This window comes from Dryobates pubescens, chromosome 1 (genome assembly GCF_014839835.1).
Source record: "Dryobates pubescens isolate bDryPub1 chromosome 1, bDryPub1.pri, whole genome shotgun sequence".
NCBI classification, from domain to species: Eukaryota; Metazoa; Chordata; class Aves; order Piciformes; family Picidae; genus Dryobates; species Dryobates pubescens.
Genome location: NC_071612.1, coordinates 11,102,784 through 11,124,879, shown reverse-complemented (window position 1 = coordinate 11,124,879; position 22,096 = coordinate 11,102,784). Strand labels below are relative to the sequence as shown.

General features: G+C 43.8%; 1 protein-coding gene across 1 annotated transcript in view; it reads left to right on the top strand.

Annotated features, from left to right (window-relative positions):
• RYBP (RING1 and YY1 binding protein) overlaps positions 1 to 21,478 on the top strand; it is a 46,646-nt gene extending 25,168 nt beyond the window's left edge. Inside the window, exons 3-5 of the mRNA XM_054180257.1 lie at positions 15,910 to 16,086; positions 16,200 to 16,298; positions 20,838 to 21,478. Of these exons, the coding sequence (XP_054036232.1) occupies positions 15,910 to 16,086; positions 16,200 to 16,298; positions 20,838 to 21,090 (529 nt within the window). The 3' untranslated portion in view covers positions 21,091 to 21,478. The remainder of the gene's footprint in view (positions 1 to 15,909; positions 16,087 to 16,199; positions 16,299 to 20,837) is intronic.
• Positions 21,479 to 22,096: the final 618 nt, after the last annotated feature.

The following is a 22,096-nucleotide window of genomic DNA, read 5'->3' as shown; positions in this document are numbered from 1 at the left end:
TATTGTGATGCTGAGAGACTGATGATATGCTTAATTCAAACCCAAACCCAACAGAACAGGGCTGCTTAGTAATGCTTTTCCAGACTTCTCTTTAGTTGCTTTGTGCTTGCAGTTATAATTAATGTGTATTTATTAGCATAAACATGGGTTTATAATATGTTGCCTAAAAATCTCAGTATTTAGGGTTACAGTTTTGGTCTTTGTCTTTCTCTGTTGAGATCATTCACAGAAGGTCTGTAAGCTGACATCAGGTATAAAATAGCAGGTCTTGGTGTGTATGGGCAGCATCTGTTGCCTGAGGAGGTTGTAGAGTGTGTGCCATGTGCTGTTCTTGAGCTTTCTGTTGTGTTTTTTCACAGGGGAAGTGAAACTTCAGCTGTATTTTGCATATATCTTTTCTTCTGTTTCTAAGTAAGATCTCCCTTGGCTTCTGCATTTCATTCATCTACAACCCAGTTTCACTTTCATTACACTTTTTAGTTAGGCATCATGTTGAATTTGCATTTATTTGCTGTTTGAATGTTTTGTGGTATCTCCTTTTATATATTCATCTTGTAGGAATTTACAGTGGGTTTTACAGGGCTGATGTATTGCCTTGTGCTTGGAAATACCTCACTATCTTTTCTATAGAAAAATGCCCAAGCCACATTTCTTCCTGCCCTGCCTAAATGCCAGGCATAAGTACAGTTTAATAGCACCCTCTTAAACTGATGGGTGACAACTGGCTTGGTCACGACTCAGATTGAATCAGAGGGCTGGAACACCTCTCCTGTGGGGGACAGGCTGAGAGAGTTGGGGCTGTTTAGCCTGGAGAAGAGAAGGCTCCAGGAAGACCTTTTAGAGTGGCTTTCTAGGGGGGGCTACAGGAGAGCTGGGGAGGGACTTTTTACAAGGGCTAGGAGTGATTGGATGAGAGGGAATGGATTGAAGCTTGAGGAGGGCAGATTTAAACTGGGTATTTGGAAGAAATTCTTTACAGTGAGGGTAGTGAGACACTGGAACAGGTTGCCCAGGTAGGTTGTGGATGCCCCCTCCCTAGAGGTGTTCAAGGCCAGGTTGGATGAGGCCCTGAGCAACCTGGGCTAGTAGAAGATGTCCCTGCCCATGGTGGGGGGGTTGGAACTAGTTGAGCTTCAAGGTCCTTTCCAATCCAAACCATTCTATGAATCTGTAATATGGACTCAAAACTGACTTTTCATTGTTGTTATACAGCTAACAGAAGGTGGGTTACATGGGGGGAAAAAAAGTTACAAAAATCCAGAATCTTGAAATGTAGCTTTTGAGTCATTACAAGGCAGCAGCAAAGTGAGGACAGGTGTTTTGTACAGGGAAGCCCTGTGCTGACCCTCCAGCCTTTGGTTAAAGGATCCTGCTGCATGCTGTTGCTCTTACCTTGCCCATTTGCCTCTCAGAAGGCAGGCAGTGGCAAACATCCAGACACTCACTTCTGTACCTCTTTCTCCAGCAGTGCTGGGAAGCGTGGTAGCTGGAGGTTTTGGGAGCCGCCGGCCGTTGCTATGCTGACGCCGTTGGGTCCCGCTCGGTCCCGAGACTCTCCAGATGACATAGTGCATTAGGCTGACAAAGCCACACGTGTTGCGGGTCAGGCAGGCTGCCAAGTGCTCAGCCAGCGGGGAGGAAAGGCATTAGGAATCCCAATAATCCACACATCAGTCTCCGTGTGCTGCCTGGTCAGTGGAGACCGAGCGAGTGAGCTGCGGAGAGATTGTGGGTATTAAGTGGGATGGGTAATGAAAGGCTGTGCTGGCGCTGATGTGAGACTCTTTAAATGGAAAATGACTTTAAATGATGGTGCCAGGGCAGTTGGAGTGATTTGCAGCTGGCACAGGTTCACAGCAGAGCGTTTGGGGAGTCTAACCACTTCTTGAGGATGGAGCACCAGAATTGTTTTGAAGAATTAAGGGGGGGGGGCGGGGGAACCCCAACAAAGAACTACCAGCTGAATTTACTCGCTGCTTCTCCTTGGGGCTTGCAGCAGCGTGGTGGCCATGCAGGATTTTGGTTCTGTGTGTGCATGTGTATCTGTGTGTAGAAATAAATGAAAGCCACGTGAGTGTGTGTAAAGCTGCAAAATATACATAGAATACATAGAATAAACCAGGTTGGAAGAGACCTTCAAGATCATCGCGTCCAACCCATCAACCAATCCAACACCGCCCAAACAACTAACCCACGGCACCAAGCACCCCATCAAGTCTTCTCCTGAAAACCTCCAGTGATGGCGACTCCACCACCTCCCCAGGCAGCCCATTCCAATGGGCAATCACTCTTTCTGTATAGAACTTTTTCCTAACATCTAGCCTGAACCTCCCCTGGCGCAGCCTGAGACTGTGTCCTCTTGTTCTGGTACTGCTTGCCTGGGAGAAGAGACCAACATCCGTCTGTCTACAACCTCCCTTCAGGTAGTTGTAGAGAGTAATAAGGTCACCCCTCAGTCTCCTCTTCTCCAGGCTAAGCAACCCCAGCTCCCTCAGCCTCTCCTCGTAGGGCTTATGTTCCAAACCCCTCACCAACTTTGTTGCTCTTCTCTGGACTCGTTCCAGCAAGTCAACATCCTTCCTAAACTGAGGGGCCCAGAACTGGACACAGTACTCGAGGTGCGGCCTAACCAGTGCAGTGTACAGGGGCAGAATGACCTCCCTGCTCCTGCTGGTCATACTGTTCCTGATGCAGGCCAGGATGCCATTGGCCCTCTTAGCTGCCTGGGCACACTGCAGGCTCATGTTCAGTCTACCGTCGACCAGCACTCCCAGGTCCCTCTCAGCCTGACTGCTCTCCAGCCACTCTGACCCCAGCCTGTAGCTCTGCATGGGGTTGTTGTGGCCAATGTGCAGAACCCGGCACTTGGATGTGTTCAATGTCATGCCGTTGGACTCTGCCCACCTGTCCAGCCTGTCGAGGTCCCTCTGCAGAGCCCCTCTAATCATCAGGACAGCACCAGGGGTAGGACACTCAAAAATACAACAAAATGAAGATTTTTAGGTTCAGGATCACCTTATCTGAGAACTGTATGGAAAAAAGACAGTTTTGTCTGTACAAGTCATTAGCATTGGTACCTGCAGGGCAGAAATTGGCTTGCAGAGGACTTGGAAATGTTTCTGTTGTTTTAATTATTCCTGGCTTTTTGTTTTGTAGGGGCATGCTCTCTACTAATTTTGGTTATAAGGGCAGTTGAGCTTCCTTGCCCTGCAACAGGCACACAGAGATAGCTCACACTGGAACTTTAAGTAGGGAACCAACACTTTACTAAGTATGTTTCTTCTAAGGCTTCCGAGTTAGGGGGAGGAAGAGCTTCCAAACTGATTATTGTTATAATTGTTTCCTGACAAATTTTGAAAGCAACCGGGGCAGTTCCACATGCCCAGGAGTAATAATTCTGAAAGCAAAAGGCTCAGTGCGCTCAGGCTGCCTTGTTCCCACAGTGCTTGAACAGCAGCTCTCTGTGGCAGTCCAGTGCCTGACTTCTCTGGTTGTCCTGGGCAGCAGTTTACCTGTGCAAGATTGTCATATGTTGTGCCACCTGGATGGAGCTGGACATCCCAAATTGTCACTTCTTTGTGGTCAGTTCTCTTGGTTGTGTTTGGAGGACACAATGTGGGGGAAGCGTCTCTCAGCACATGATGGCCTGTTGAAAATGCACCTCTGCCTGCCTCATCATCCTTCAGAATGTCTTTTATTTCCTCTTGTGTTTAGAAAAGCAAATTGATCTATTAAGCCATTGGTAGTGACCATTTCACCAGAGGTTGTGCTGGGACAGAGGTACAAAGGAGTGGGTTACCCCTTACTGGTACCACTGGGTACCAGCTCCCTGTGTTGCTGCCTGGTGCCGTTGGCAGAGCTGGGGAGCCAGCAGCGCAGTGTCCACTCCACACGGCAGCAGCTCTGATGTGTCTTCTCAGTTTGGTAGCTGCTGCAGATTGGAACTGTGCTGGTGATGCTGCATTCCTGGTTGTTCAAGGACTCTTGAAATGTCTCTTTTATATGAGAGGAAATCCTGTCATTGCTGGTGTGTTGTTCTTTTGTTTTGGGTGGTGTTGTTGGTTTGATTTTGTTTGTTTGTTGCTTTTCTAATGAAAAGGGTTTGCTTGCTAGGAAACCTCAGTTTCCCCCATGTAGGTGAAGCCTGCTGTGCCTGGATTAAAATTCCTGCTTTGCTCAGGTGGCTTTTTTTCTTTTTCTTTTCTTTTTCCTTGCCTTATGACATCCCTAGAGATTTGGGGCCAATTGAGACTATTCAGCATCTGTTGTAGAAATGGTAGCTTCTCATTTTTCTTCTGGGTGAATTTGGTTGGTAAAGGATAGAAAAGTCTTTTTTTTTTCCTGAGTGCAATGTGTTCCAGTGCTGTGCAAGCACAGGGAAAAGTTACTTTGCCTAAACCAGTCCACCCCTGCATTGCCAGGGAACTCTCCAAGAGTTATTCGGAGTTTCTTAGTTGCTCCTAAGCAAAACTTCCCTGCTTCTTTCCACAGGTTAGGTCATTGGGGTTATCTGCAGTACACACATTAAGCACTATGCTTAAGCAACTGGAAATGCCTGTGTGTAGTTCTTGCTAGTGACCATCTGTAATGGGTTAATGCAAGGGCTTAACCTGCCTGGTGAGGAGCTCACAGGTTCATAAGCTGTTTAGTCCTGTGAGTACTGATCTTAGGACAGTATTTGAAAGGGCAACAGTGACTGCAACAAAAAAAAACCCCAAACTCTTGATCTGCCTCAGAGCTGATCCTAAAACTTAGAGTCTTAAGTTCTAAAATTTCAGTCTCCAAGCTAATAGAAATTCACCTTGTTTCAAAGTTAAAATTTACCTTCCTTTCACTAATAAAAAGATGTTGCAATTGTGTGATTAAAACCACAAATTCTGGAGCTGTGGTATTGGCGTGTAGCTTCAAACCCCAAAGATACCTTGTTCAACTGTAGCTGTACAGCAAGGTTATGTTGGAGACTCAGTATTTAAATGTTGATGTTTTGTAGACATAAATGGTGTTTTCTCTTAAAACAAAAATTGAGAGGCCTCTTAGGGAGTGGTCCTGTGTATGCAGTGCCACATTATTAGGCATTGTATATTGATACCTACTCACATTTGGAGATGCTTGAGCGTGTTAGGAAATGCTCTTAGAGGTCATCATCCTACAAGTTAAAAATGGAGGTTTTCATCTGTGTTCATCCAACAGCACACTTTTAAGAGGGATGCTTTTGGAAATGAGTTTTATTTTAGTTGCAGTACAAATTTTTGGGGAGAAGACCAGCTTCAGAATTCAGCTGATGTCTCATACTTGGCATGGAGGTCATTTTATCAGCATCTCTTCTCTTTCTTGCTTGTTTTCCAAGTTTGGTCTCTTTCCTGCTGTGGTTTTGAATCAGGAAACTTTAGTGTCCCAAAACCTGGGGACAGATGCTCCCAGATGGAAGGTGTATCAAGCTGGATTAAAGGATGGTGCATGAATGACAATTTCCATTTCTCCTCAAGATTTCACTGTCTGGAACAGAAAAATATATATATATATATATACAGGTTGGACTTGATGATCCTCGGGGTCTCTTCCAACCTTAGTTACTGTGATACTGTGATATTAGTTGTCAGGAGGTGTTGGGTATTAGGTAATAGGTTGGACATGATGGTCTCTGAGGTCTTTTCCAACCTGGTTGATTCTATGATTCTATATATATAGATATAAATAGCAGTGTTAAAATGCATAACTCCAGCTCTGGTATTCCTAGTTTTCAACTGTAGCCAGAGTTGCTAAAATTATTCTCTTCCTCAGATTTCCATTATTTTAATCCATAATACAATAGCCATGAATAGCTGCTTGAAGGAATCCACATGTTAAATTTTCATCAGGCTTGTTTATACCCTCATGCTGCCAACTGCACCTTGTTACTCACCAGGAAGTTTTGAGCTTGTTCGCTTTCCTCAGGATTATACATAGCTTAATAAACAGTCCAATAGGAAGAACTATTTAAGTAATTGGTTTTGTTGTAAATCAGAGTGTTTTACTATGCACATCTTGGTTGCTGCCAGCTTTATGGACTGTTTTCAGATCTTTTTGCTAGTGAGAGCAGCTTATTTTTGTCAAGCAAGTAAAATGGCCTTAGTTTTATCATCGCTCTGGTGGTAGCAGGCAAGTAAATTTTGTGCTGAGATCAGTGAATTTTCCATAACAATTTTGTAAGCCCTCATAAATCATGGCACATGGGTTATTTTGCAGGAAGGACTGTCAGTAGATTGAAACACCAAAAGCAGCACAACAAATTTTACCATTTCAGTGTATAGCCTGCCAAAATATTGATTTGAATTTCCAGTGATGGACTAAGCTGAAGCCCTGAGTAGGTCAGTAGCATGATGAGGGTCAGTTGCACTAAATGACTAGGAGGAAGTTTGTTCAGCACTTGTAACATGTGACTAAAATGATTGGTGAGCAGAGAAATTCACATGCCTAAGAAAAATGATTTGGTAATCTCAAGGCCATCTTTTCAAGTTTGGACTTGGTGTGACCTTTATGGTTGCATCTCATTTTGTAAACACTTGGTTGTGGATTTTGTGTATATTAGCACAATTTTTTCTACTGCTGTAGAACTTCTTCCCTACAAATGCAATAAATGAATAGGAGGCAGTGCTCTTTTTTGAATGCTTAGCTGTGGACCTAATCTCAAAGGCATGAGATTGAACACATCCAAGTGCCGGGTTCTGCACATTGGCCACAACAACCCCATGCAGAGCTACAGGCTGGGGTCAGAGTGGCTGGAGAGTGGCCAGGCAGAAAGGGACCTGGGGGTACTGGTTGACAGTAAACTGAACATGAGCCAGCAGTGTGCCCAGGTGGCCAAGAAGGCCTATGGCCAGCAGGAACAGGGAAGTCATTCTGCCCCTGTACTCAGCACTGGTTAAGCCACACCTCGAGTACTGTGTCCAGTTCTGGGCTCCTCAGTTTAGGAAAAATGTTGAGTTGCTGGAACATGTCCAGAGAAGGGCAAGAAAGCTGGTGAAGGGTTTGGAGCACAGCCCTATGAGGGGAGGCTGAGGGAGCTGGGGTTGCTTAGCCTGGAGGAGAGGAGACTCAGGGGAGACCTTATTGCTCTCTACAACTACCTGAAGGGAGGTTGTAGCCAGGTGGGGGTTGGTCTCTTCTCCCAGGCAACTAGCACCAGAACAAGAGGACACAGTCTCAAGCTGCACCAGGGGAAGTTTAGGCTGAATGTTAGGAAGAAGTTGTTCACAGGAACAGTCATTGGCCATTGGAATGTGCTGCCCAAGGAGGTGGTGGAGTCACCATCACTGGCAGTGTTTAAAAAGAGACTGGATGAGGCACTTAGTGCCGTGGCTTAGTTGATTAGACGGTGTTGGGTGATCGGTTGGACTCGGTGATCTCGTAGGTCTTTTCCAACCTGGTGTATTCTGTGTTCTAACTACTAGTCATGGTCAGCAAATGCTTAGGCAGAGGGAAAGAATTCTTGTTCAGCTGGAATTTAGGGTGATGTTGCAATTGGGGCTTGATGCTATTTTAATTTATTACATATTGCAGTTTCTTTTTTTCAGCAGGAGAGATGTATTGTGCTCTTTTTTCCTTAATTTCTGCCTATTTTTCAAAGGGGCCATTAAAAAATCTTAGTAAAAAATTGCTCCACTGTGTTACAAGAAAAACAAGACAGCATCTGAAAAACTAATTCTGGCTATGTGCTCTTTTGTCTTAGATTTTATGTATGGTCATAAATCAGAAGTAGCTTTCTAATATTTGCAAACATAAAGAAGTTGTGATCCTTTGGACAGTTCTGCTTCCCCATCAAACAAGGCAAGACATGTTTGAAGGATGGCAAATTTGGTGAGTTTGCCAGTTCTTCAGTAATTTTGCATTGACTTAGAAGTGTGAACATTATGGACTTTCTCCTATTCTGGTCCTTAAGAGGTGTTCTTAATTGTGGAAGTCATTCTGGGAGATGGTGGTGCCCACTGGCAGGACAAGAGGTGGGCACAAACTTGAGCATAGGAAGTGTTTAAAATGAGGCTGGATGAGGCACTTAGTGCCATGGTTTAGTTGATCAGATGGTGTTGGGTGATAGGTTGGCCTTGATGATCTCAAAGGTCTTTTCCAACCTGGTTGATTCTGTATTCTGTAAAATGAGGAACTTCTTCACTTTGAGTGTGGCAGAGCACTAGAACAGGTGGCTCAGAGAGATGGTGCAGTCTCCTTCTGTGGAATTATTCAAAACCCTCCTGGACACCATCCTGTGTAGCCTTTTGTAGGTGAACCTGCTCTGGCAGGTTGGTTGGACCAGGTTACCAGAGGTCCCTTCCAACCACTGTCATTCTGTGAGACTACCACAGATGGAATCTTTACTCAGAGTACACAGCTCTTCAGTGCTGCCTCGCTGGTGTGTGTGTGCAGATCTGGTTACAGACAGATCTATATCTAGATGTATGTGGGGAGTCATGCAGGTTGGCTCCACAGCTTCACGAGGGCTGCAGCCTCTGCCTGTAGAGTCAGGGACAGAGCTGAGACTGTCAGGGAGCAGTCATTTCTCATCAGAGCAGGCTTCTTCCAGGGGTTTGAACTAGGCAGAGAAAGCAACTGCAGGGTGAGCATCTGCTGGGCGGCCTCAGGGCTTTCGCTGGCGCTCGTTAGCTTCTGCAGATTAGATAGGAAATTATCTCCTGTAGCAGCTTAGGTGCTACAGATGAGAAGATGGGTGAGACTGCCAGCACTGCACGGGCTTCCAGACAAGCTCTTACTCTGAAAGGAGAAACAGAGCAGTGTTCCTTCCAAAACTTCAGCATGACTTCTGTTCTGCCTCCTGCAGACACACAGTAGGTTAAATTTTACGGTATTAGCACTTAAGTAAACCTCAGGCTCTCTTCCAATAACTAATACTCATCTTTGTTATTCACCATCACTGCTATTTCCATCCACACTCTGGTGTTAAAGAAGCATGAAGAATAACTTCCATTTAACTCTTCCTTTTGCTCTCTTGTGATTTCTGATTGAAGAGCAGCAAAAGGAAAGAGTTGTTGCCCTTGCAGGAGACCTTGTAGGGATGGCTCTTTGTTCTCTAGAGCGTACAGGAGGTTTTGTTTGCTGCTGTCTTGCACTACTATCTGTGGAGGCATTTCAGAATGAACCTGTAGTCCAAAACACATCTCCTTCTGAATTTTGTAGGATTGTGTGTTAGAGAAGGACAAAGACCCAGGGCAGTAAGATGAGCAAAACCTGTGAGACTGGGTGGAAAAGACCCAGATTTGTGACTAATCTTATGGTTCAGTACTTTGTTACCAGACAGCCCAATGTGTGATCTATCAGTTTCTGTTGAGGGGAAAAAGAAACAAAAACCAAAAGTTCTGTGCAAAGTTGGTATACTTGCAAAAATTCACAGTGGTGCTTCTCCACTGCAGCTTTTCCAACAAATTCCCAAACACCTTCATTCTCTGGTGGCTTGGGGCTTCCTTCTTACCGGTGGCCCAGTAGGTCAAGTCCACCTCTGCAAGGAGCACCATGTAAGATGTTTCTTGATTAATTTGATAGAGGGTGAATGGTCCCGATGTGCTTTTACATTTGCATTTGTGAGTGCCAGCAAGCAGTTACGTGGAGTTTCCATTTCCATTCTGTGTTAGAATGAACCTGGTTGAGGATGCCCCTGCTTACTGCACAGGGGGTTGGACTAGATGGCCTTGGGAAGTCCCTTCCAACCCAGACCATTGTACAAATTTATGAATGTTTGGAGGAATTTTGTGACTACTCAGCTTTGGCATGGCAAACTTCTGATCAAACTGCTTCCAGGAACGTCTTCTGGCCCTGACTTCAGACTATTTTGTAATGACATTATACAAAAGAGCTATAAAAGTACTGAAAAACCTACTACCCTATTGCTGTTGAGGAGCCACAGTTTCAGAGATCAATTCTGGGACACACAGTACTGGGTTTGTGATTTTTAATGTATTTTCACGAAAACTCTGGGTATAAAGCTCTTTGTTTATGCTTTGATTTGTAAATAGGCCTAAATAATTAAAACCAAGCAATGCTGAGGCTCCTGTAACAAGTAAGAATTCAGGATTCTTTTTACAAACACCACTGAAAGAGCTTCAGCTCCCCCATAGTGGCACAAAGGCAAACAGTAGTGCCAGTCACGTTATGTGAATGGAGGTGACAGCTTGCACTTCACTTAACTTTCCTGCTCTTAATTTGATTAAATAAAAAAAAAAAACAGAGGAGAGAGGGGATTGAAGAAAAGCAGGTTTTCACCCTAAATAGCAGGCAGCTGGCAGCTTTGTGAGACCACTAAATAGTAGGTACTGCAAGTAAGTTTGAACTTCTTCAGCGTATGTACTGGGCTGGGGAGGGTCTTCAAACTGTGAGAAATTAACTGAGGTCTGTAAGTTTCTGGTGGACAAACATGAAGTTTAAAACACCCTTCTCCTGCAATCTGAACAGCTCAAGGTTTGTTGTCATAGCCAGAAATAGCTATCCCAAAGCTGACTCTCCTTTATCTCTGTACTGCATATTCTTGGCCCTTCCAAGGAGATCAAAGACAGTGGGGCTGGATGGTCAAGGAGGATGTTGTGCCATTTGTGGGAGGCTTTCTGAAGTGACCACGCACTTTTAAATGGATTTAGTTTATTTTGTGGTGAACAGTTGTTTTGTTTGTGTGAAGCTCTTGTTTTCTTTCATGCTTTTCCCCAAATGTTCAGCCTTAGCGCTTGGAGCCTTTTAAACGAGTTGCTGTGCACTTCTCTCTAAGGTTAGTAGCAAGTGCTGTTTTCTTCAGCTGAAAGATAACCCTGTCCTGCTGGCAATGCTGTGAAAAGCCAACACCTGCAGCCCACAAGTGGGTGTTCCTTGGATTTAACTTCTGTATTTTTAAACATCTGTCTTCTAAATCAAAGCACAGCTTTAGCACATCAGTGTGAAAGGAAAGCTCTGTTCCTTCAGCAGAATGTGGCTCAGTCACGTATTGCTTGCCATTTGCCCTCCTGGTTTTACTGTTTTTATCGTTGCCTTGTGGCCTTGGACTACAGGGAGAACTTCTCAGATAAATGTATACAACTTCCATACTGCTTTGCAGTTGTACACTAAGGACAATTCGTCCATTCATCCTTTTTCTTGTTGCTAAAAAGGACTTATGTGGTCATAACAAATGAGCTGGGAAATCTGCATGTGAGAGTAAGTGCTTGGCCCATCGCATTTATGGCTTAGTTTCTCCAAAGCTTTGCTCTTCTCTGGGTATAAAATTCTTTTCTTTAATTTCTCCAAAGCTTTGCTCTTCTCTGGGTATAAAATTCTTTTCTTTAATTTCTCCAAAGCTTTGCTCTTCTCTGGGTATAAAATTCTTTTCAGGAGATGTTGATTTTTAATATGTTCATGGGTTAATTCCTAAACTCGCTTTAGAGTATCCCTCAGAAGTCCGCTTATTACATTATTGTTCTGGCACTGACTGCTTTATAAACATGTAAATACTTTTAGTCTCGGGGGTTTTTGTTTTACTTTGAGCAAAGACAGATCAATGTGTGGCTAGGATTATTAAAATAATCTGGTACTCCACGCTGCATGGCGTGTGAAACACATTTTCTCAACGAAACGGCGAGGCACGCGGAGATCTGCTGGTATCACTGCTTCCATCAAAGCCAGAACAGCATGAAATTACCCAAATCCTCGCTACTTCACGTTACATGAGGCTTTTGACTCTGAAATCCCACTCGATGCCACTTTCATTCTTCTGATAACATAGCTGTAGGAAAGTCAGAGCAATTGTAATTAGATCCACGTTGCTGGGGATTGCCGGAGTCCCTCAAGGTCTCCGTGCGTTGCTGTGGGTGTAACACCAGCCACGTGCCTTCCCAGTGTCTGCAGGAGGCAGGTGGCTTGCCTTCTCTTCAGGCAGTGGAACCAGAGAAAGCCCAGAGAGATACAGAAATTAGGGTCACATTAGAAAATACAGTGCTACTTTTCCTCCTATATCCCTGTTGAAATCCAGGTCTGAGTAACAGTCGAGTGTTGGATGTCAGGTGATTTGTGCTGCTCTGCTTCAAAGCTTGGTTGCAGGGGTTAGGAGTGGAGCGACAGAATTGCTGAGCGTCAGTGCTCTGGATTTGGTCCTGGGACACGCATTGAGATCCAGAAGTGATCCATGGCAAGATGCTTACCAGAAGCTTAAAAGTACAGGATTGGGTTTGGTTTCTTAAAAATTCCAAGAGCACAGTACCACAGGCAGTGAGCCCTTCAGGAAGGGTCTTGCATTTATTCCACTTCTCAGGAGCCAAATATCCCATATGAGGATAGAATATTTGCAGGCACATTCTTTCTGTGCAGGGCTGTTACTAAAGGTGGTAAAGAGTATGCGTGTGCATCATTTATGATAGCTAATGGTAAATGCCTGGGTGCAAAATGCACACTCAGAATAGGCAAATACCTTTCAGCTTTTTCATGCATCTGTCTGTCCATCCTGCAGAGGTCATGAATTACTGTGCAAATATCTGCTCCTCTGATGTCAGCTACAGTTTAATGTGAAACAATTCATTTTACTTGACATAACTTTGAAAGCATCTGGAGGTGTTCAAAAAAGGATTGGATGTGGCCCTTGAAGCCATGGTTTAGTTGTCAGGAGGTGTTAGGTATTAGGTAATAGGTTGGACTTGATGATCTTTTCCAACCTGGTTGATTCTATGATTGATTCTATGATGATTAAGTTAGTTTCATTGCTCTCAGTTTAGAGAGAAGACAATCCTCCTTATGCTGGGAAAAAGGAGAGTAACGTTCATTGGTTTGTCACATCGGTGTTGAAACTTGATGGTTGCATCTTCACTCAGACTGCCACTTAAATTAGGGGGAAGTTGTCCAAAGCATAACTTATCTTAATGTTCATGTAGAAGGCAAGATACCCATTTCAGATACTTGCATTGAAATTGTTTTCTTGTAATCATAGAATCCTTAAGTTTGGAGCAAGTTTTGGATATTGTGGTGACTTTACTCACTACTGGTCACTATGTTTTTGGTTTGCTGTGGTTAAAAATGCACTGCTCTGCTTGTTTTGCTTGGCTTTTTAGTAAAGGGCTTGTAACCATTGTGTCCTGGCTGTAGTGGCAGTGTGGGACTTACTTGAAGGAATTTATTGCTCCTATTGTTACTACCATTAGTATACCAGTTGCTTAATTTACCTGTTTTTTAGTGCTCCTGAGCTTGCTGGCCAAAGAGGAGTTGGAAGGCTGTTGGGTTATTTGCATTATTTAAATCTGTTCTATTAGGAGAGCAGATCTTAAATGTGCTTGGTGTTGACCAAAGTCTTAGCAGCTCTCTGCTCCCTTCCTCAGTGGGGTAGGAGAAATCCCATCAGCAGGGCTGACCTCTCTGCTTCCCGCAGGTCCCTGCCTGCCCACGCTGCTGCCGATTCTGCTTTTAGTTTTGGGTTTGCCCTTACCAGTGGTGTGTCAGGAGGAATATATAAATGTGGGTTGGGAGAAGTTGTGCTGGTTCTGTCAGTGGCTGGCCAGAAAATGATAAAACTTAATAAATGTAGTGTGCTGTCACAAGCACAGATAAGCAGCGGAAGAGCATGGGGCGAAGTATCTCTGCAGGAGCACTGTAAGGCTGGGCTTTTGTTGGATTCCAGCCTTCTCCAGGGAGATGCAGTGTGGCTTATTTACATACTTTTTGATTTTAGTTGAAGCTTCCATTTTAAAAGTTGTGTCTTCATTCAAGCAGTGCAGCACTCCTCCAACAGGAACAGCAGCTCGGTAGCTGTGGAGGTTGGACAGAAGGCTTGGAAATAACACCGCAGGCAGGCACAGCAGAGTCGTGCAAAGCAGCAAAACTTGAAGGTGTTCTCGGAGTCTCAATTTGGAATTTCCCATGAATGGCTCAGGTTTCTGACTTAGCTGGTTGTGTAAACAGCAAATAACTGTAAGCCTGGGCAGAAGTGACAGCTTCACGCAGTGAGGTTAATCGAGTCTAATCATGTAGGGAGATGGTATCAGCCCTCTCTTTGAGGTTTTCTTGACACTTTATCTCTTCCCCCCACTCTTTTTTTCTTTTCTTTATTTTTTTTTTTGTTTGAGTAGACAGCAGGTTGCTTGACACAAGCTACTGTTGCCAGCTTTTAGTGTGGTTGCATCAATCTTAAGATCTTTTCCATGTAACCAACCCCCTTTTTCTTACATGTTTATGCTCAGTCATGGAGACAGAAATTGCTGTATGTGGGACTTTTAATGCAAGGATGCTAGAGATCTTCCCTGTTTTGTGGAACAGGTAACTGCAAAATGTTTCAGCATCTTACTTATTTATGACCTGCTCTTTAGCCTTCTTTGTTCACGCAGAATTGTATGCAAATTGTAGCTTAAAATGGGGTTAAGAGTTTCTATGGGTGAAAAAGCCGAATGCCAGCAGCTTTGAGATGAGTCAGGGGCCCAACTGCAACCTGTTGAGTAGACTTTATAATTAGCTGTGGTAGTGAAATTAAATCTTTGGGTGTATCTGGTTTTGTAGTAAGAGCATTTTGGTACCATTATGCGTGCTGAGAGAGGCTCACTAGGTCCTTGGATTTTCCTGTGAGAGGGGGTAGAACTTCTCTGGGTGTTCTGTTGTCTGTGTGCAGATGATACATGTGATCAATTAATGGTTTCTCTTGGTGTTTGTTTGTTTTAAACATGTGAACTGCTAAGTAGCATCTTAAAGTCTCTAGATGTTTGTAGTAAAAATTAGATGCAGGTGCACAGCTCTGATGCACAACCCCTTAGGTTGCTGTTCTCCAGTTGTAGACTCAGTGATACTTGTGTGCCTCTTTCATTGATAGTCTGCTGTAGTCTGATCTATATAGAAAATGTGAATGATATTTATGACCAATATAATGCTATGGACAAGCTTGAGCAACTGTTGCAGTTAGTATTCAGCTCATAATGGACGACTAATGGAGCTGATGACCTGGTTTTCTTCCCCCTCCCCACTCTGAGCTGTGTGGGCACAGGAAGCATAGATCTTCCTGGCATGTTGAAGGAGTTGAATCGATCATGAACAGTCAGAGTATAAGCTGCTGTGATATGCCAGGCCAGGAGGGAGAAGTTTCAGGTTGTTAAGATGAAAGCACATTGGAGTTCGCACAAGGAATGCAGGAGAGATGAAGGGACTGATTTCTGTGAGATGTGAGGACCCACAGTGAAGATATTGGTTACATTTGAAGCTGCCTTTTTTGTGTGTGTGTGTAAATCATAATTTGAAATGGAAATAGTCTTTGAAAGCCAGTTTGCTTGTGTATTTTGTCTGAGCACTGCTGGGCACTGAGACAATTGTGTGAGGATGGTGTGTCGGAGGCTGGCACAGCATTCCCCCATGGCATCGTGAATGCCCACTTGTCTTCTGTGCTCCTGCCAGCAAGCTTCAGTCCCAGCCCCAGGGACAAAGTCATCTCAGTTACCTTCTCTTGTTCTTTGTTATTTGTGTGAGATTTGCTGCTTCAGGGAATCAGAAGCTTGTTTGAAAAATTAAATTGAAAGCTGGGAAAGAGGCTGATGTTTATCAGGAAACTTATTTTTACCACACTCTATTCTTTCTCTTAAAATGTAGCTACTTTGCCAGGCATGTCTGGCAACTTCTTGAAAACTGCTTTTTCACTCTTGTCCCCCCAAAACTGGTTGTGATTTCGTGACATTGGTGGAAGAAAGGGAGCATTATACTTGGGAATGTTAGACGAAGCTAAAAAAAAATTGATGAAACAGCAATTTGGAGTATGACTTCAAAAAGTTTTACCTTGTTTGGTAGTAGCAGTAGTACTGCACATTAAATAAGGCCATCTATTTGAGTCTTTAGAAGTGGAGCATTCTTCCCTGGTTGCCCAAATAAATCTTCATACTGCTTTTGGTGAAGTCTTTTTCACTGTGTAATATTGACTGTAGATCTCTCTTCTTATTGTCGTTACAGAAAGCCTAGAATAAACTCTCAGTTGGTGGCACAACAAGTTGCCCAGCAATATGCAACCCCACCACCACCTAAGAAGGAGAAGAAGGAGAAAGTGGAAAAACAAGACAAAGAAAAACCTGACAAAGAGAAGGAAATTAGTCCAAGTGTCACAAAGAAGAACACTAACAAGAAGACTAAGTAAGTTTGAAGGCTGTGCTGTTTCACGCGGGGTGATTTCGGTAGCGCTGTGCACCGATTAATTGGGCAGGTAAATAACATCATGCTCTGCCTCTTCCCTCCAATTCTTGCAGACCAAAGTCAGATATTGTGAAAGATCCTCCTAGCGAAGCAAACAGCATACAGTCTGGGAATACTACAACAAAGAACAACGACTCAAATCACACTTCAAGGTAACTTTATACTAAAGTTAAACTCTGGGTGTCTGAAAGCTGTGTTAAATAGCAGGCACCTCTCTTTGATGGACAGAGGTCAAACAATGCCTGACCCACAGGGTCTGCCAACGTTATCATGGCTAGACCATCCCTAGCTGTGAGCTTTCTTCGTGTGCAAGCCCTCAGACTCTGCTGGTGAGGACAGACTCAGGCATTGCAAATAATTATTGCATTGTCCACTCGGTTTTCCTTCCTCTGCTAAAATAATCATCGATTGGGCAGTAATGCTTTTGGCTGTGAAATGCAGTGGGGGGAAAAACATTAACCAACAATTGCAGTGGCCTTTATCAAATCCTTATCATCACCTGATAGCAGTAACAAAGGTTACTTTTTCACTTCCTTATCTGTAATTCAGCCACTGTAATTGCCAAGATAATTTTCCATGTATAGGAGAATTAAAAGGCTGCATGACCAGATTTGCTAGAATCAACAAAAAGCATGAATGGTTGGTTTCATGTTCATCTGCGTTTCAAACGAGTAGCTATGAAGAGAGGTTTATTCCTACTCATAGAACATTAGGGGTTGGAAGGGACCTCTGGAGATTGAGTCCAAACCTCCTGCCAAAGCAGCATCACCTGGGGCAGGTCACACAGGAATGCATCCAGACAGGTCTTGAAAGTCTCCAGAGAACCTCTCTATAGACAGCTCCACAACCTCTCTGGGCAGCACCCTTCCTGTAAAAAAAGTTTTCCCTCATGTTGAGGATGAACTTCCTAGGTACCAGTCTGTATCCACTGCCCCTTGTCCCATCACAGGACATCACTGAAAAGAGACTGGCACCCTCTTGACACCCACCCTTCAGATATATATAAATATTGATTAGATCCCCTCTGCCTGCTCTTTTCCAGACTAAAAGGCCCAGGTCTATCAGTCTTTCCTCACAAGACAGATGTTCCAGTCCCTTCTTCATTCTTGTAGCCTCTGTTGGACACTCTGTAGTATACCCTATATATAAATACAATACAAATATAATGTATGTTGTGCAGCTAGGAGCCTGGCTGATCTGTAGGAGCAGGACACCTTTCTTAAAGCTGTGTTAGAAGCAAAACATCCATGTGCATGATCCTGATGCTGTCTCATGTTGATGCTCATGTCTTAGGGCGATGCTCCACGTTTGTTTTCTTTAAGCAGCCTCTTGTGCTGTACTTCTTAAATCCAAACTTCAGCATCAAAGAACAGGGGTTTATATTAATGGACAAAGAGATTTCAACTGGGCACTTTGCTTCTATGGGCTCTAAGAATTGCATCTCTTTAAACTGTGCTGTAATAAGTATTTGATAGTAAATCCACATGAACTGAAGCAATATTAGCCACAAACAGTTGTAAAGCACATGGGTTTGCACTGCTAGTAGTGGGAACAGCTTTTAAATCTTCCTCAGTCCTCAAAGATCAAAGTGTCCATTCCTGATTTGATTAGAGAAATACAGCTTCATTGCAATGGTATTTTTTTCTTGTCCTGTTCTTTTTGAAATGGTACTTATTTTGAGACTTAGGATGCAGGAGACTTGATGTATTTGACTAATGACATAATGTTAAATTGACAGATTAGATCAAATAATTTTTTTCTTTACCCCTTGAAGGAGTCACTCTGTCTACTGCAGAGTCTTTTAGTCTCTGGTTTGTGGCAAGCTCTTGTCATTCCTAATTAATCCTTAATAATATCAGGTCTAGCTGGTTATTTTTAATGGATACATCATCTTCAGTTCCTAAACTGGATCTTTTCCTGCGCTTCATTGCCATCAGGAGTACTGTCAAGAGTATTTTCAAGGGACCTGATTGTTAGTCACAAATTATATGTTAAGATTTTTTTCATAGCCAGATTTCATAATTGGTTTGGGGTTTTGAGAGTAGTTTTTGGTAAATTTTCTTTCAAGGATCTCTGGATTTTTAAGAAATCCTGTTTGAACTTCTTGGATTCCATGCCTGACTAAATATCTTGGTTTATCCCATGCCTTCCTGTGCACTTTCAGGTTGACTCTTTTGAAGCAAGTTTCTTATTTGGCCATAAACCTTATAAACATGAAGCATGAGGGTGTTTAATTTTGCAAAATGATGTGAACGGGCCAGTCCCTTTGTCTTCTATAGGAAACAAATTGTATGCATGTGCTGAAGAGATTGTCCCAAGGTTTGCATCTGTGCTTCATCTGCTCTTTGCACAGGGGAGATCCCTAAAACCTCCTGCAGAAATGGTTGGAGGGCTCACTTTTAAAACTGACACTGATAGTATGTCAGTTTGTAAGCAGGACTGTGGAGGAATCTTGTATCTCAGCCCTGCTTGCCCCCCAGTCCTTCCATATTACTTAGTCATGACATTTATAGGTGCATGGGGAGTTCACTTGAAGCTCTTGGTGCATGCCTTATCTCAGAGGCTGTTAGTGGGAGCCTTTCAAGGCAGAACTTAATGAAGGCTAGGTCATATCAACTCCTTTTTTTCTTTCTGACTATGACTATCAGTGCTGGCTTCTGATAAGCAATAGTGGGAGTGCATTTTCAACCCTGTAGAAAGGTGGAGACCGTAAAGTCTGTTCCAGTATTTGCACCAGCATTTTTTGGCAGTTTCTGAGTACAAGAGAAAACAAAATGACCCAGGCAAATTACAGGAAGAGCTGGGTTTCCTAGAGGAACTTGGGGCTTAGAGAGGAAAACACGTCCACGTACTACGCTTCCGGGAACACTTGCTGCTGCGCTTGCTGCCAGCGCGCTGGGGGCAGCCCGCGGCTGCCCAGGCACTTATCTGAAAGCCAACGGAAACCCCTAAACTTGCTGAGCTAGCTGCCCTTTCTTGTTACCTATGAGCAAGGTGACATCATTTCATCTAGCCTGTGGTTACATGTTGAATTTGCCGGCTCCTGTAAGCGTGTATCTACAGCGCGTACGCGTGGGCGCCTGTCTCGCTGATGCGGGAATTTATCGAGCGCAGCTCTGGGTTTGAAAAGGCTGCTCACCAAAGCAAGGGGCTGTTGTAAGTAGGAGGTTTTACTGGCATTATCCCAGTGCAGCAGTATTTTAATTGTGTTTTCTATCTGTTTTTCTAGTGGTACTTGTTAAAAATTGAGTCAAATCTCCTAGGGTGGATATGAAAATACTATTTTTGGTTCAGTAACTTTGTTTTTGGTGAGAAGTTTGCAGAAATACAGCTGCTCTGTTTTGGAAGCGGTGCATTCATCCTTAATACTTCTTCCTTGGATACTGCTTGGGTAACTAGTGCTTAAGGACTTTACCCTTGTTAACTTAGCACTGCAAGCCATTGAGCAAGCATGGCAAATAGTCAGCTTAATTTCCTCTCTTTTTGTTTGACTGCACCAGCCTAGTGCACTGTGGATGAGGGGGAGGAAAGCCGGATTGGTTTAAAAGCTGGCGCTTGTTCCCAGAGTAAACTTTCCCCGTTCCCTTGGAATAAGGCAGTTCTCAGCAAGCTACTTCTCACTGATGTGTAAAGACACTCCTTTTTAATTTCCCTATTGGGAATATTCCACTGCTAAAGCCTGACTCTCAATTAGGAGCAAAAGCTGTAAATTGCAGCAGTAGCAGCAGCTGACTTGGAATTTGCTGGTAGCTGGAGGAGGGTCCAAGGTTTGTTGTATCAGAGCATTGGACCAGCCCCTGAAGTGTGCATGAATGTCAGCTTCCTAGAGTCTAGACCCTTATTAGCTACATTACTAATTGAATGATAGCACGGCATGCAAATTACAGAGATAATCCTGAGCTATAAATACCAGTGTGCTCTTTCCTGGTGGTTCTGAGTTTTTAATTTATTTATTTTTTTAATTCTTTTTCTTTCCCTCCCCCTACCCACAAGCACTAGCAGCAAGAAATACCGTTGCACATGCTGGATTTTATTTACAATAGCGCCTGTTCCAGAGGGAACATTTTGAGTGTTTTTATACATAGGCTGATTGGGCATCTGATTTGTATAAGCTCAAAGCAGTTGAAAGAGAAGCCAAGTTGTCCTAGTGCCTGTGTTGTTTGCAGCTGCGGAGTTCCACTATGGGAATGAAAGAGCCGTGGTCAAACGCTTTCATGTGGTTTTGTATTGCAGAGTCACAGCCTTGTCTCATAACATCAGGGCACATGATGCGATGGGGAGTTGAGATAAGAGAACTCTTTCATCTGCCCCTTGGGGAGAAGATCCTTCAGGCTGTCTGGCTCCTGTCCGCTTGGCTCTGCTGTGGTGTCCTCCTTTCTGGCAGAGCTGGAGCAGGGATAAGTCCACAGCAGAGCACCCTTTGCAGGGTTCTGTGAGACAGGTTTTTCCTCTGGGGCTGAACGTGCTGCTGCGGCCCTGGCAGCCCAGGCTGTCGTAGGGAGCAGAAGGTCAAACCTTTGTCCTCCACTGTGCAGCACTTACTGCTGCCTCAGTTCTCCTCCCAGTTGCTGCCATCTGTGCAGGCGAGCGGAGGGCAAGTCGCACCGTGTCGTCGAATGCTTTTCTAATAAACTTTTCCTTTCTTGTCTTATTTTTATCCCTTTTATAAATATTTTCTCCTTTTATTTTAGACCCAGACTGAAAAATGTGGACAGAAGTACCGCACAGCAGCTGGCAGTCACAGTGGGAAATGTCACAGTAATTATCACAGACTTTAAAGAAAAGACTCGCTCCTCTTCTACGTCGTCTTCTACAGTGACCTCCAGTGCAGGATCAGAACAACAGAATCAGAGCAGCTCGGGCTCTGAGAGCACAGACAAGGGCTCGTCCCGCTCCTCCACGCCAAAGGGGGACATGTCGGCAGTCAACGACGAATCTTTCTGAAAATTGCACATGGAGTTGTGGAAACTATGAATCAGGGTATGAAATTCAAACACTCCACCTGCCCATGCTGTTCAAATCCTGGAGAGCCTCTTCCGAGCTTGAACACACACACACACACACACACACGCACGCACACACACAGAAACACACACACACTCTCTTTTGGGACATCGACCTCTTACTGATGCAACCAGGATAATTTCTGCTTGCCGTGGGCATCTGGCCACCAAGGAATTTCTCACCCTAACGATTCCTCTTGACACTTTTATGTATTCCATTGTTTTATATGATTTTCCTAACAATCATTTATAATTGGATGTGCTCCTGAATCTACTTTTTTATAATATCTGCTGTGCACAATTTTCCATGAACATTACAACTTTTTGTTTTGGGGGGAGGGAGAGGGTGGGGAGGGAAGGGGGCTTTATTTATTGCATTCACAAACTCCATCCTCTTTCAACATATCCTTTTTAAGTTCAGTTCTTCTTCCAGTTATACTGTGTACTATCAGTTTTGATATAAATTATATATAAATATATATATAAATAAATATATATAAAGGGTTATTTGAAACCAATACATGGAAACGCTGGTGCTTGAAACACTGTGAAGTGAAAAACAAACAAAAAACAAAAATAATTAATAATTGAACAGTTCAAGATCTGGGACAGTCCCCTTCTGTGAAAGTACTGAAACTGAAATGGAACTGGTCTTAGGTGAAAAGAGTTCCTGAAGGTTTGAACCTGGATGGGACCCGTTCTCTCTGTTGTTCCTTCCCCTTTTCTTCCCTAAGCGATGGCTAAAACATCCTGGACACACTGTTTTGATTTTGATAGCTTGGGATCTGAAATGAAAAAAGATTGCTCCAGGTAGCTTGTGTTTCCACAAGGGTAGCTCAGATCGGTGATGTGGGAGTTCGTGCCCGGCTGGAGCATCAGTAGTCGCAACCGGACTGGTGTTGGCATGCCGCGGGTGCGTGAGCGTCGCTATACCGTGCGTAGCCAAC